Below are 12553 nucleotides of genomic sequence, written 5' to 3' on the forward strand. Positions count from 1 at the left end.
AAAAATATTTTCCTATTCTAATATTAACGGAAATTAAAAATTATTGACTGTTTTTTAAATAAAAGAAAAGATATTGTATTTATCAATACATAGTGTATATATTTATTTTATAATTAAAATATGGGATGACATTTTTATATTATAATTATTATTATAAATAATTAAGTACTAGTTTGAAAAGCGTTTTAGTTAATTATTTTCTAAGTACATTTTTTGTAAAAATACGAAATCATGTTATGGAAAAGTTGCAATATTCGATTAGAAAAATTAACTATATAAAAGTTGCGAGTCTTTTTTTGCTTCTATTTTTATAAACGATAATTCGAAATTTGAACGATTCTCGAATTATTTAGGCCTATCTACTATTTATAATATAATTATTGCCGCTACAAAAATTCTATATTCCAGTAATAATATTAAATTTCCTTTGTAATTTTTTTTAAATTAAAATTTAATTAATATTTAATGCTTAATTAATCAATTAGTTTACATTACTCTCAAACACTGGAATGTAGAATTAATATATTTTGATAACTATTTATGAATCAAAAAAAAAAATTTTAACACTTTTCAAAATAAAATTTATTCTTCTAAAAAAAATTTGCAAAATAATTTTAATTTTTTAATTTGAAAATATAGTTATCAATTTCACGAAAAATTCACAACCTCATTTGTTGTTAATGTTTACATTTTATAATTATAAAAATAATAACAAACAATTTTTTTAATCGACCAAAATAAATGTTAATTATTAATTTTTTAGAAATTTTTTTTTTCTAAAATCTTGACTGTGAGAAAAACATTCGTTGAATGATAAAGGCAATGTCGACAATATTGTCTGTTTTTTATTTGAAATATATTAATAATAATTATTATTTGTTTAATAGAAAAAGTTTTCTTATTTTTAATCGTCAATATTTGCAGAGTTAAAAATTCTATTCTATATTCTATTTATAAATTACTAATTAAGCGTTTTGCATTGAATGGCAAAAAAAAGCTTTTTAATTATCTTCGGTGCTATTTCTAAAAAATAAATTTAAAAACTATGGAATTTCTAGAAATTCTTTTTTTTATCTTTAACGATAACATTTTTTTTTCTTATCTAGATTAAAACGAGAGAAAATTTGTTTTTTATTTATTTAACTATCGTGAACAGGAGCTGTTGTCGTATCCCAATTCATTGAACGTTCAACTGCTGCTTTCCATTTTGAATAACGCAAATCTCGTTCTAAAGATAAAAAAAAATATCTTTTTAAAAATTTGAGATAGAAGAACAAAAAATTATTTTTCAAGTAAATTAATATCTTAATTATTAATATTAAAATTGTTTAAACAAATAATTAATAATTTAAATCAAAATTTAAAAAAAATTTATTACCATTTTCTCCAATTTGTGGGGAAAATTTTGTAATTTGCGATGCATCGATATCACTTATTTCTATGAGATTTGCCCCAATTCCTGCCAACATTGCCGCGCCCAATGCTGTTGTTTCAAACATTTTTGGACGCACTTAAAAAGTAATGTTTAATTATTGTTTCAGTTAATTTTTTTTTTAAGTGTTACAAATATATTGTTATCAAAATTATTAACTTAATCAGAAATTATCTAGAAATTTAAATAAAAAATGAATTTTAATTTAAAAATAGATAATTTTGCATTGGGATAAATTCTTGGGATGGTGTTTTGTAGAATTGCATAATGAGCTTAAAATACTTATATGCCAGTGTGAATGCGACTTTAAATAAGGTTGGTTTCTATTGTCCTTCACTCGCAACATTTGTCATAATTCTCGTCAACTACCGCATCCTGCTCTAGTGAAAATTTAGTAATTTTTAATTTTAACAATAAAGTCACTAAAGCAGGGTGTGGTATTGAAAACCAACCACATAAGCTAAAAAATATTGTCAGGGGCTATTTAACGATTTCTACCAACACGATTGATTTTTATTCTTAAATTAGTAATAAAAATTAATTCACAAAATATTATATTTTAAACGATATTTTTAAAGTCAAGTAACGAAAAATTAATTGTCAGGGGCTATCTAATGATTTCTACCAACACGATTAATTTTCCAATGATGGTTTATCTGTATCAGAAATAATTTCATAATCGTATTCTTCTAATTTTAGTCTCCATCTCAATATGTAGTTATTTATATAATAACTACTTTATTATAAATTAATTATTATAATAATTAACTTATTATAAATTAATTAACTTATTAAATCTTTTAAATTAAAGACCCAAACCGATTAATTTGTGATCTGTTAAAATTTTAAACATTCGTCCATATAAACACGATGTCTAAAATATTTAACATTACTATTGCTATTAATTCTTTTTCAGTTGTCGTATAATTTATTTCGGCTTTTAAAGTTCTTGAAGCAAATGCTATTAGTTTATCTTCTCCAAAGTGTTCTTGATGATAATTTTATTTATTTTTTTTTTTTACTATTACACTCACCGACGTGAATTCCCGTGATGTCTGCCTGTAATTGCATAAGTAAATCATTAACAGTCATACCGCCATCAACTTGTAATGTTGACAATTTTGTTCCCGAGTCTTTCACCATTGCCTCGAGTATATCACGTGTTTGAAAACAAACGGCTTCTAATGCCGCTCGAATAATATGATATTGTTGTGTATCTTCCGTAATTCCACAAATTACACTGAAAATAAATAAATCATTCAATTATTTTTTTTTTTCACAAATTTTCATAGCATTATTTTTAATAGATAATTGAAATTTTTTTTTAAAAAAAAAGCAAACCCTCGTGCGTCTTGTTGCCAATAGGGTGCGTACAATCCAGAAAATGCCGGAACAAAATAAACATCACCGGAGCAACGAACTCGTTCAGCTAAATCTTGGGATTGTGTGATACTGCTTAACATTTGCATATTATCACGTAACCATGATAAGGCAGCACCAGCAACTGCAACTGAACCCTCAAGTGCATAAATTGCCGGATTCTTTCCCAATTTATAAGCCACTGTTGTTATCAAACCGTGATTTGAATCCACTTTCTGTAAAAAAAAAAAACCCCAAAAAAGCATACCTGAGGAAATAATAAATGAATAATATTAAATTACCACATTTCCAGTATTGTAAAGCAGAAAACATCCAGTTCCATATGTTGCTTTTGCTTGTCCAGGTTTTAGACACAATTGTCCTAGCAAAGCTCCTTGTTGATCTCCCACGCACTATTTTATAATTAGCCAAAAAGAAATTTTTAAATTAAAATTTAAAATTTATCTTTTCTTATATTTCAATATAAAAACTTACGCCTGAAATTGGAATTCCAGCTAACACCTCAGGATTAGTGATTGGAGCGTAAATTTCTGCACTGGAACGTATTTCAGGTAAAATATGTTGTGGTATTTCAAAAAATTTACAAAGTAATGGATCCCATTTTAGTGTTTCAATATTCATTAACATTGTACGTGACGCATTTGATACGTCCGTTGCATGCAATTTTCCCTGAGTGAGATTCTGTTATAAGAAAAATTTTTTATTTTTAAATTTCGCGCCCATTTCTTTAAACTACTTTATCGACGCAACATAGATTGGAAACTCGGTGCAAAAAAAAATAATGTATGTAAATAGTTTAATTTGGAAAATTAAACCTATAATAATTAATGAATAAGAACGAATAAAAATTTTACCCAAATTAGCCAAGTATCGACTGTTCCAAAGGCACAAGTCTCATTTTGAACAGCCTGTCTTATTTTTGGCACATTATCAATGAGCCAACGAATTTTAAGAGCACTAAAATATGGTGACATTGGCAATCCACAAATAGGCTTTAAATAATTTTTATTTCTCGATTTATTTGGAATTTTATCAAGAACATCCTCCATTGTTGTCGTTGTTCTCATGTCGAGCCAAACTTAAATTATTATTTGAAAAAAAAAATAATCGTTAAAAAATGTGTTCAAAAAAAAATTTTTTAAATAATTTTTTTAAAATTCTTTTTTTTTACCAATTGCATTGTGTAAAGGTTCCCCGGTATTTTTATCCCAAACAAGAGTTGTTTCACGTTGATTTGTAATTCCAATGGCTTTAATGTCTGATTTACATAAACCGACATCTTTTAATTTATCCATGGTCTGTACTATACAGTCCATGACTGCTTGAAGAATTTCTTTTGGATCTTGCTCGACCCATCCTTCTTGGGGATATTTTTGTTTTATTTCTATTTGATGTGAAACCACAACTTTTCTTCGTAAAACATCAAAAATCTATCGAAAAAAAGGGAAAATATTTTTCAAAAAAAAAAAATAATAATTTCTCCTCCCCTCCCCCCCTCTCAAAAAAAACTTAAATTTCCCATATGTGACGCTCAATGAGAAAAGGGACCTTAGAGGCAAAAAATTTAAGGTTATGTTTATGATTGTTTAAAAATAAACTAACATAACCTATAAATTTTTTGTCTTTAAGGTCCCTTTTCTCGTGGAGCATCACATATAGCAAAAAAAATATTGTTTTTTAAAATTCAAAAACAGATTTTTTAATTATTATTAAACAATCAAAATTTAATTTCAAAAAACAAATTTAAATATTTTACTTTTTTTAATTCAAAAATTAACAAGCGAGAACAAAAAATGTCTATAATTTAGATAATAATTAATTTTTTTTTTTTTAAATTAATTGTGAAACGTTTTAGGTAACATAACCTAAAATATGACAAAAATAATCTTCTTTTTTTTTGGTGAAATTGGACAAACTTTTTGTTTTGACTGTCCGTTCGATTATTAAAATCGTATATTTAAAAATCTTATTTAAAAATCTTATTTAAAAATTAAATTTTAATAATTAAATGTCTAATATATTTTAAATGTTTAATATTTAATAATATTATATTAATAAATATATGTAAGAAAAAAAATATAGCTTTTATCACTTTTGTAATAAGTGAATACAATGATAATGACGATAATTTGTACATGTACTATATATTTTAATGATTGTGCGCGTAACATAAAAATCAGCTGACAAAAAAAAAAATTATAATCATTAAAAATTTACCAAAAATCTGGCACTGCTTGTCCCTTCATCAATAGCACCAATGAATGGTCCATTTTTCCAAATAGTTTCTGTCATAATTTACCTTATTTTTTCTATACACTTTTCTTGCACTACAATTTTTCTCTAACACTATTCTTACCTTTATTGTATATATAATTTTTTTCGCAACATGAAGGAGTGAGAGAGAGAGAGGGAGAGATAATAATGACCGACTTTTAACCTTTCGACTGTCGAAATATTCGAAAAAGTTATATAATTGAAAAAAATTAAAACCCTATATGAAAAAATTTTAATTGTACTATTTATTTATAAATTTAAACAATTTAAAAAAAATTTTAAATTCTTAAATTATTTCTAACCTTTCAAAATTTTTTTTTTTTAGGTTAGGAAATATTCGACTTTTTTTTTATTCTATAAATTTTGTTTTATTAAAAATGAACGCGTGTATTAATTTTCAAATTTAAATTGTTTATTGAATAAGGAAAATGTATTTGGACTATAGATCAAGATAAAATCATATATAGAATTGAGTAACTTGATGCAATAACAGAACATCGTATATTGAAATTAAATGCACTGTGTGTGGTTTTTGCATCAATGTGCAATTGTCGTGTCGACATCGATAATGTGTCGATGTGCGCACATCATTGCCAACTTGAGAATTTATTTTTTCTCGTCGTTCCGCTATTCCTAATATTCAGTATTTATCATGGGCACATGTACAAAGTTAACCTAACAAGAAAAATAACCGCGGCAATTTGAGAATTTTGTGTGTAAAATAAAAAAAAACGCAAACGAAGCCGGTACCACGTGCACACACGATAAAGACTGAATTTTTGGAATAGCGGAACGAAGGAAAAATAAAAACTCTTAAGTTGGCAACAATGCGCACACATAAAGGCCATTCTTCAATAAAATCCTTTACCAACTATTGGAGAAAAAATTTTCGTTGTTTTGAATGCTTAATATTATTATTCTTTTTATTTCAGATAACTATATGGACGCGAAAGAGGATATAAGAAAAAGTGAAGCGGTTGAAAAAAAGGTTGTTTTATATTAATGATGAATAATGAATAATTTTTGATCTAACAAAATCAAAAATAGGTACACAGCCCAATAAAGGCAAAACTATCATAAACATAACCTATAATTTTTTGCTTTTTCGGTTTCTTTCTACAGAAAAAACATAGGGTAAATGTACTAATTACGGCGCGATTCGAGTCAAAATACCTTTGAAACTTATTAAACTAAAAGCTTGTTATTTAGATATTAAAAAAAAATTTAACTTTATAAAAATCGATTATTTAAACATATATGAGAAATTAAAACTAATACCGTAATTTTCTATTACGTCGCGTTTGTATCAGTTTGGGTGTATCAATTTTGGATGACCAAAATTACGTTTATTTTGAAGATACTTTGCCTAACGTAATTGAAGCCAATGGAAATCTTAAAAATGTTTCAATTATGGCGAGGGAAAAAATTTGATCTCAAATAATTAAATTAATAATTGTTTAAATGTACATCTTTATAAATAATTGTATCAAAAAAAGATCAAAATCATTTTGCAACAGTTATATTAAATATAATAGTAATAATAGTTATTTTTTATGAACTCACCGTAATTGGTACACTTACCCTATGAATTTATACTTTAATTTACTAAATATCAAAGATATTTTTCATTAATAAAAAAATATATAAATCGTATTTATCAGTGTATATATATATATATATATATATATAACATAGAAAAAAATTTTTTAAATAAAATCTACGCCTTTTGTTATTATTTTTAAGTGATTAAAAATTATCATACATTTACATAAAATTTTTACCAACTATTTCACTATTATTACAATTCTTAAATTATACAGAAATATTTCTATATTTTATTTTATTATAATCGATAGATATATAGAGAGAGATCATATATGAAACAATTCATTGTATTTACATTTAAATTAAAAAAAAATTCCATATAAAATTTTTTTTTTTACAAGGAAATATCGCTAGCAATATTTTCGAGATCGGAGAATATTCGATCCAAATGCTGAAAAAAAATTATATAATTAAATATTATATTTGCTTCTTTTATAAATAAATAATAATGATAATTTAGAATTTATCTTACATCTGACTGTATACCGGTTGCATTTTTTTCTTCTGATCCTTTTTTAACATTCCTTGCTGTAATAATATCATCATTACAAGTAGAAAAGTTTATTTTCTCTTCGTCTTCATCATCATCGTCATCGTCATCGTCATCTTTGTCCTCATTATCATTTATTTCATCTTCATCATCAATTTCTTGTTCCTCGTCGTCCTCGTCATCGTCGTCGTCATCATCATCATCATCATCATCGTCATCATCATCGTCATCGTTATTATTTTGAATATCAATTTCCACATAATCTTGTGGCTCCTCTTTTATTTGTGTAAGTAATTCATTAGTTTCATCTTTTTCCTCCTGTGTCATTGAAATATCACAGTCTATCGTTTCCTTTAATAACTGAAAAAAAATATTTTTATACTCTCTTTCTGCACATGACGCAAGGTACAAGGACCAAAAAAAAAAAAAAGAAAAAAAAAAATAGTAACCGATCTGTTTACCGGATGAAAATGTTTTTTTATCAAATGTAATATGCCAACAAAAATGTTGCAAATAGGTTGCTTAGAATAATATGCTCAAGGATATGATTAATTAACAATATAATTGTAATTTTTTTCTCACTAGCTCACTTGTTTACCAAATAAATTATATACCAATTGAAAGTAAAAAATAAAAAAAAAAAAACCTAAAGAATAGGCCTACTTTTTTTTGTTCAAGAGTGGCCAAAGTTTTGAGCTCACATTTTTTAACGTGCACGCAATTCTGTCTGACCCATTTTAAACCAATATTCCAAATAACAAAATTCATTTACTTCTTCCACATTTTTTCCTTTCACTCTCATTAAGTGAGAGTGAGTTTTCCACCTCGTATTAAACCAATATCCCAAATAACAAAATTCATTTACTTCTTCCACATTTCTTCCTTTCACTCTCATTAAGTGAGAGTGAGTTTTCCACCTCGTATTAAACCAATATTCCAAATAACAAAATTCATTTACTTCTTCCACATCTTCTCCTTGTAGCTTCCACCTCACTCTCAAGCGAGAGTAAGCTTTCCTTACATATTAAAGTATTTGATTAATAATTAATTAATATCTATTAAATTAATCATACAAAAAAAAATATTACCGAAGTGTTTAATACTGAAGAATCGAGTTTTTCAGAACCAGTAAAATCTTCATTTTTCTTCTTCATTTCATTATCTTTAATATTATTTTGCTCCTCTTCTTTATCAATTGTCAATTCATCGCGTACTTTTTTTAAATTTTTTTGTTCACCCGGTAAATTTGTATTTCCCCTTTGTCTTCTAAATCGAACAATTATACTTCTTGTATCCCACATTAAATCGTGTGCTTGTTTATAAGCAGATATTGATTCATCAACGCTATTATAGCGAATGAAAGCGTACCTAAAAACAAAATAAATTAGTAAAAACAAGAAAATAAAACAAAATAAAAAAAAAAAAAGAACATACCTCGTATTTCTCATTTTTTGTGCATAACCAACATCAACTCTTGCTGCGGTTGTAAATTTACTTTTCACTTCATTAACATTAACTGATTCGGGTAAATTTCCAATATACAATGTATAGGGATCAATTTCCTCTGGCATTGGATTATCATCGTCCCTTAATGATTTTCTTTCAACTTTTAAATGACCAATGCCAAATGATACTTTTTCCAATTCTCTAATTGCCTCATCAATATTAACATTGTCAGCCATTTGAATAAAACAATAACGCGGACCACTTGGACTTTGAAAATGTATATTTTGTATACCCGGATGAAAATCACGTACTATTTCTTTATTTAAATCAGGATCGGGAAATTTAATAATTAAACTTTGTGCCTTAACTGTTTTATTATATTCACTTTCAATTGATAATGCACGTTCAGCGTCCTCACGATTCCAAGGACGACTTGGATAACTCTGTGACATTGGCTTACGTGGTTTATTTTTCTTTATTCTTTCATCTTCCTAAAAAATAATTATTTAGATTAATAAAATGTATTTTTTTTTTATTATTTTATAAATAATTAATACTAACCGTTTTCATATCAGTATCTTCAATTCGATTTGTTTTTAAATTATTAATTAAATTTGAAGCAACTGATGTTGGAACTGTTGTAACATCAAAATATGTTTGTTCAATTTTTCCCTGTGGCGAATCAAATCTTTGTGTTCTTCTTTTATTACGATGAAAATTATTTCTTTGATTATAAATAATATTTCTATTGTGACCATTATTAGTATTTGTTGTATTATTACTATTAAAACGTTCACGTTTGATGAAATTTCCTCTTATTGGAATTTCACGTGAAAAATTAGTGGTAATATCGCGAACAGCTTGTGATGATAAGGCCTGTTGTTGAGCTAACCATTGCCATGGTGGTGGAGGTGGATGTGTCCATGTTTGAAGTGGATTTACTGCTTGTGGTGTGACAAATACATGATGTGGAGGTGGTACTGGTGGTGGCATTGGTGGTAATGGTGGTTGTCCTGGTAATGGTTGATTAACAGTCGACGATGTTGATGTTGAATAACCAATATATGGATCATATGAAAATGTTACTCCTCCACCGCCTTCTTGTTTTACAATGTACGAACGTTTTGCATCTCGACTATCGTCTGTCATCTGTATAAATTTATTTGTGATGAAAAAAAAAAAAATAAATTCTAAAAATCGTTCAAAATTTTCATTTAATTAAATTTCATTAGATATAATTTTCATTGAACCGAATTTTATATTTGTTCGAATTATTATTTTGTAGAATTTTTAAATTTTCAATTTTCAATTTAAAATCTAAATTTAGACTTATTTGATGGATTTTACTAAACGCTGGCAAGCTAATGGTAAAAAAAAGGTTGTTTTATATTAATGATGAATAACAATATTGAAAAAAAAGGTTGTTTAATATTAATGATGAATAAAAAAATTTTTAAAAATTTGTTAAATATAAAAAAAACAAAAATTTAAAGAAAAAAATAAATAATTTTACAATAATAATAATAACAATATTTAACAATTTTATTCTTTTTAAAAATTAAAATTTTTTAATTTCAAGTACACATTTTATTATTTATTTTATTTTTTATTATTTTAGGAATTTATTTATTAATTTTTTTTTTAATTATTTTTATTAATTATTAATTTACTTTAAAATTCTTCTCTAAATTAATTATTTTCAATAATTTTTAATGAAATTTTTTAGAAATTCAATTATATTTAAAATGTAATTTCAATTACAAATTTTTTTTAAATTCAATTATTTATTTAAAATTTGAAAAAATAAATCAGCCAAATAAAATTAATAAAATAATTTCAATTCAAAATCATTGGAAATTCAAATTATTTTCAAAAATTTCAAATTTAAAACTTAAAATTTAATTATTTTTAAAATTTTCTATCTAAAACTAACTAAAATTTTATAATTTTAATAAATTTTTTAAAATTTAATTTTTTAAAATAATTTTTATAATATTTTTCAAAAATTTAATTATTTGAAAGCATTTTTCAATTAAATAATTTTGAAATTCAATTTTTGTCTGTAAATTATTATTATTATTATTATTATTTTAAAAAATCTAAATTGTAAATCTTCAACAATACTATTTTTTTATAAATAAATTATTTATTTATTTTATTATTTATTTATTTATTTATTATTATTCATTTATTTTTTTTTAAATTATATGATAAATTATTTTTTGAGATTTAAAAAAATCTTCAAAAATTTTCAATTATTTTTAAAAATTTTAACTGTAACTCTTCAAAAAATTCAAATATTTTTAATATTTCTTAAAAAATTCAATTATTTAATTCTAATTTTAGAATTTTTATTTGAAACTTTTTTAAATAATTGAATTTTTAAAGAAATATTAAAAAATATTTGAATTTTTAAAGAGTTATGTAATTAAATTTTTTTTTTTTTTTTTTGTTTAGAAATAATTGAATTTTAAAAGATTTTATTAAATTTCTAACAATAATTAAAATTTACAGAATTGAAAATAATTTATAAAATAATTTTAGATAATTTAAATAAAATAATAAAATTTTGGGAAGATTTAAAATTCAGATTTTTTAAAATAATAATAATAATAATAATAATTTACAGGGCAAAAATTGAATTTCAAATTTTTTTTTTTTTTTTAATTGAAAAATGCTATCAAATATAATTAAATTTTTGAAAATTATTTAAAGATAATTAAATTTTAAGTTTTAAAATTTAAAATGTTTGAAAATATATTCCAACTTCAAGTGATTTTGAATTGAAATTTTTTTTTTTTTTTTTGGTAATTTTATTTAGCTGATTTTTTTAAAAAAATTTTAAACAATTATTGAATTTTAGAAAATTTTTAATTGAAAAAATATTTTAAAAAAAAAATAGAAAAATATTTTAATATAATTAAATTTCTAAATAATTTCTATAAAATGATTGAAAATAATTAATTTAGAATAGAATTTAAAAGTCAATTAATAATTTTAAAAAATAATTAAAAAAAAAATTACTAAATAATTTCATAAAATAATAAAAAATAAATAAATAATTTGATAAAATAATTTTTTAAAAAATAAATAATAAAATTTGTGCTTGAAAAGAAGAAAATTATTAAAAAAATTTATTATTATTATTATTATTATTATTATTTTTATTATTATTTATTTTTTATTATTATTGTTGTAAAATTATATTTATTTAAATTTTTTTTAATTTTCGTGTTTGTTAAGAACAAGGTAGCATTTTTATTTATTATTAAAAAAATATTTCACCCAATAAAATTACTCAGTGAAATTAAAAAAATCCAAACAATACAAATTTCCTGTAGTTTAATTTTTTTTTCTTTTTTTCGAGAATCTTTTTCATTATAATTAACTTTTTCATCAAAAAAAAAAAAAAAAAAAATAAATTTAATTACCAAAATAAAAAAGAATAAAACAAAAAAAAATAATTAGCAACGATCAATTTATATTTGTAAATAAATAAATAAATACATACTGTTCGTTTCATATTGGCGATAATTTCCAAACACTTTAATTGTCACAAAAAATTCCCTCAAAAAAAAAAACACTTTTATCTATTTAACATAAAATAAATAAGAATAAATTAATTGGAAGCAATGTAAAATAACATTTTACTTTTTAAATATAGTATAAATTATTAAACAATGAACAATTGTTTACATATATCAAATGTAGATTATGTATAATATTATGTCATAAACCATTTACATATTATAGAAGTTCTAATTCTCTCTCTCTCCAATTTTTCGAAACGGCTTTTCATTGGTTTGGACAAGTTTTAAATTAACCAATCATATATTGTCCAGCAATAAAAATTAAGCTGTATTCACAATATATTATGTTCAAAAACTCTGAATTGTTAACAAATTTTCTCTCTAACCCAATCCCTT

At 23.4% G+C, this 12553-nt stretch overlaps 2 protein-coding genes across 2 annotated transcripts; both read right to left on the reverse strand.

The window, feature by feature from the left end:
* Positions 1-1048: 1048 nt before the first annotated feature.
* On the reverse strand, positions 1049-5840 carry LOC127290106 (glycerol kinase). The gene is made up of 9 exons (XM_051318497.1): positions 5030-5840; positions 3984-4242; positions 3667-3890; positions 3287-3493; positions 3094-3204; positions 2774-3027; positions 2467-2672; positions 1379-1510; positions 1049-1228 (listed from the first exon to the last, which is right to left on the reverse strand). Exons 1-9 carry the CDS (start codon positions 5102-5104, stop codon positions 1140-1142), a joined length of 1557 nt encoding a protein of 518 aa, XP_051174454.1. The 5' UTR covers positions 5105-5840; the 3' UTR covers positions 1049-1139.
* Positions 5841-6063: 223 nt separating this feature from the next.
* Positions 6064-12353, reverse strand: LOC127290101 (MATH and LRR domain-containing protein PFE0570w). The gene is made up of 6 exons (XM_051318493.1): positions 12139-12353; positions 9189-9776; positions 8616-9118; positions 8270-8549; positions 7164-7541; positions 6064-7082 (listed from the first exon to the last, which is right to left on the reverse strand). The coding sequence occupies exons 1-6, from the start codon at positions 12148-12150 to the stop codon at positions 7026-7028; spliced, it is 1818 nt and encodes a 605-aa protein (XP_051174450.1). The 5' UTR covers positions 12151-12353; the 3' UTR covers positions 6064-7025.
* Positions 12354-12553: the final 200 nt, after the last annotated feature.

This window comes from Leptopilina boulardi, unplaced genomic scaffold, assembly GCF_019393585.1.
Source record: "Leptopilina boulardi isolate dan_hultmark-lab unplaced genomic scaffold, ZJU_Lbou_2.1 LbouV2_55, whole genome shotgun sequence".
Lineage (NCBI taxonomy): Eukaryota > Metazoa > Arthropoda > Insecta > Hymenoptera > Figitidae > Leptopilina > Leptopilina boulardi.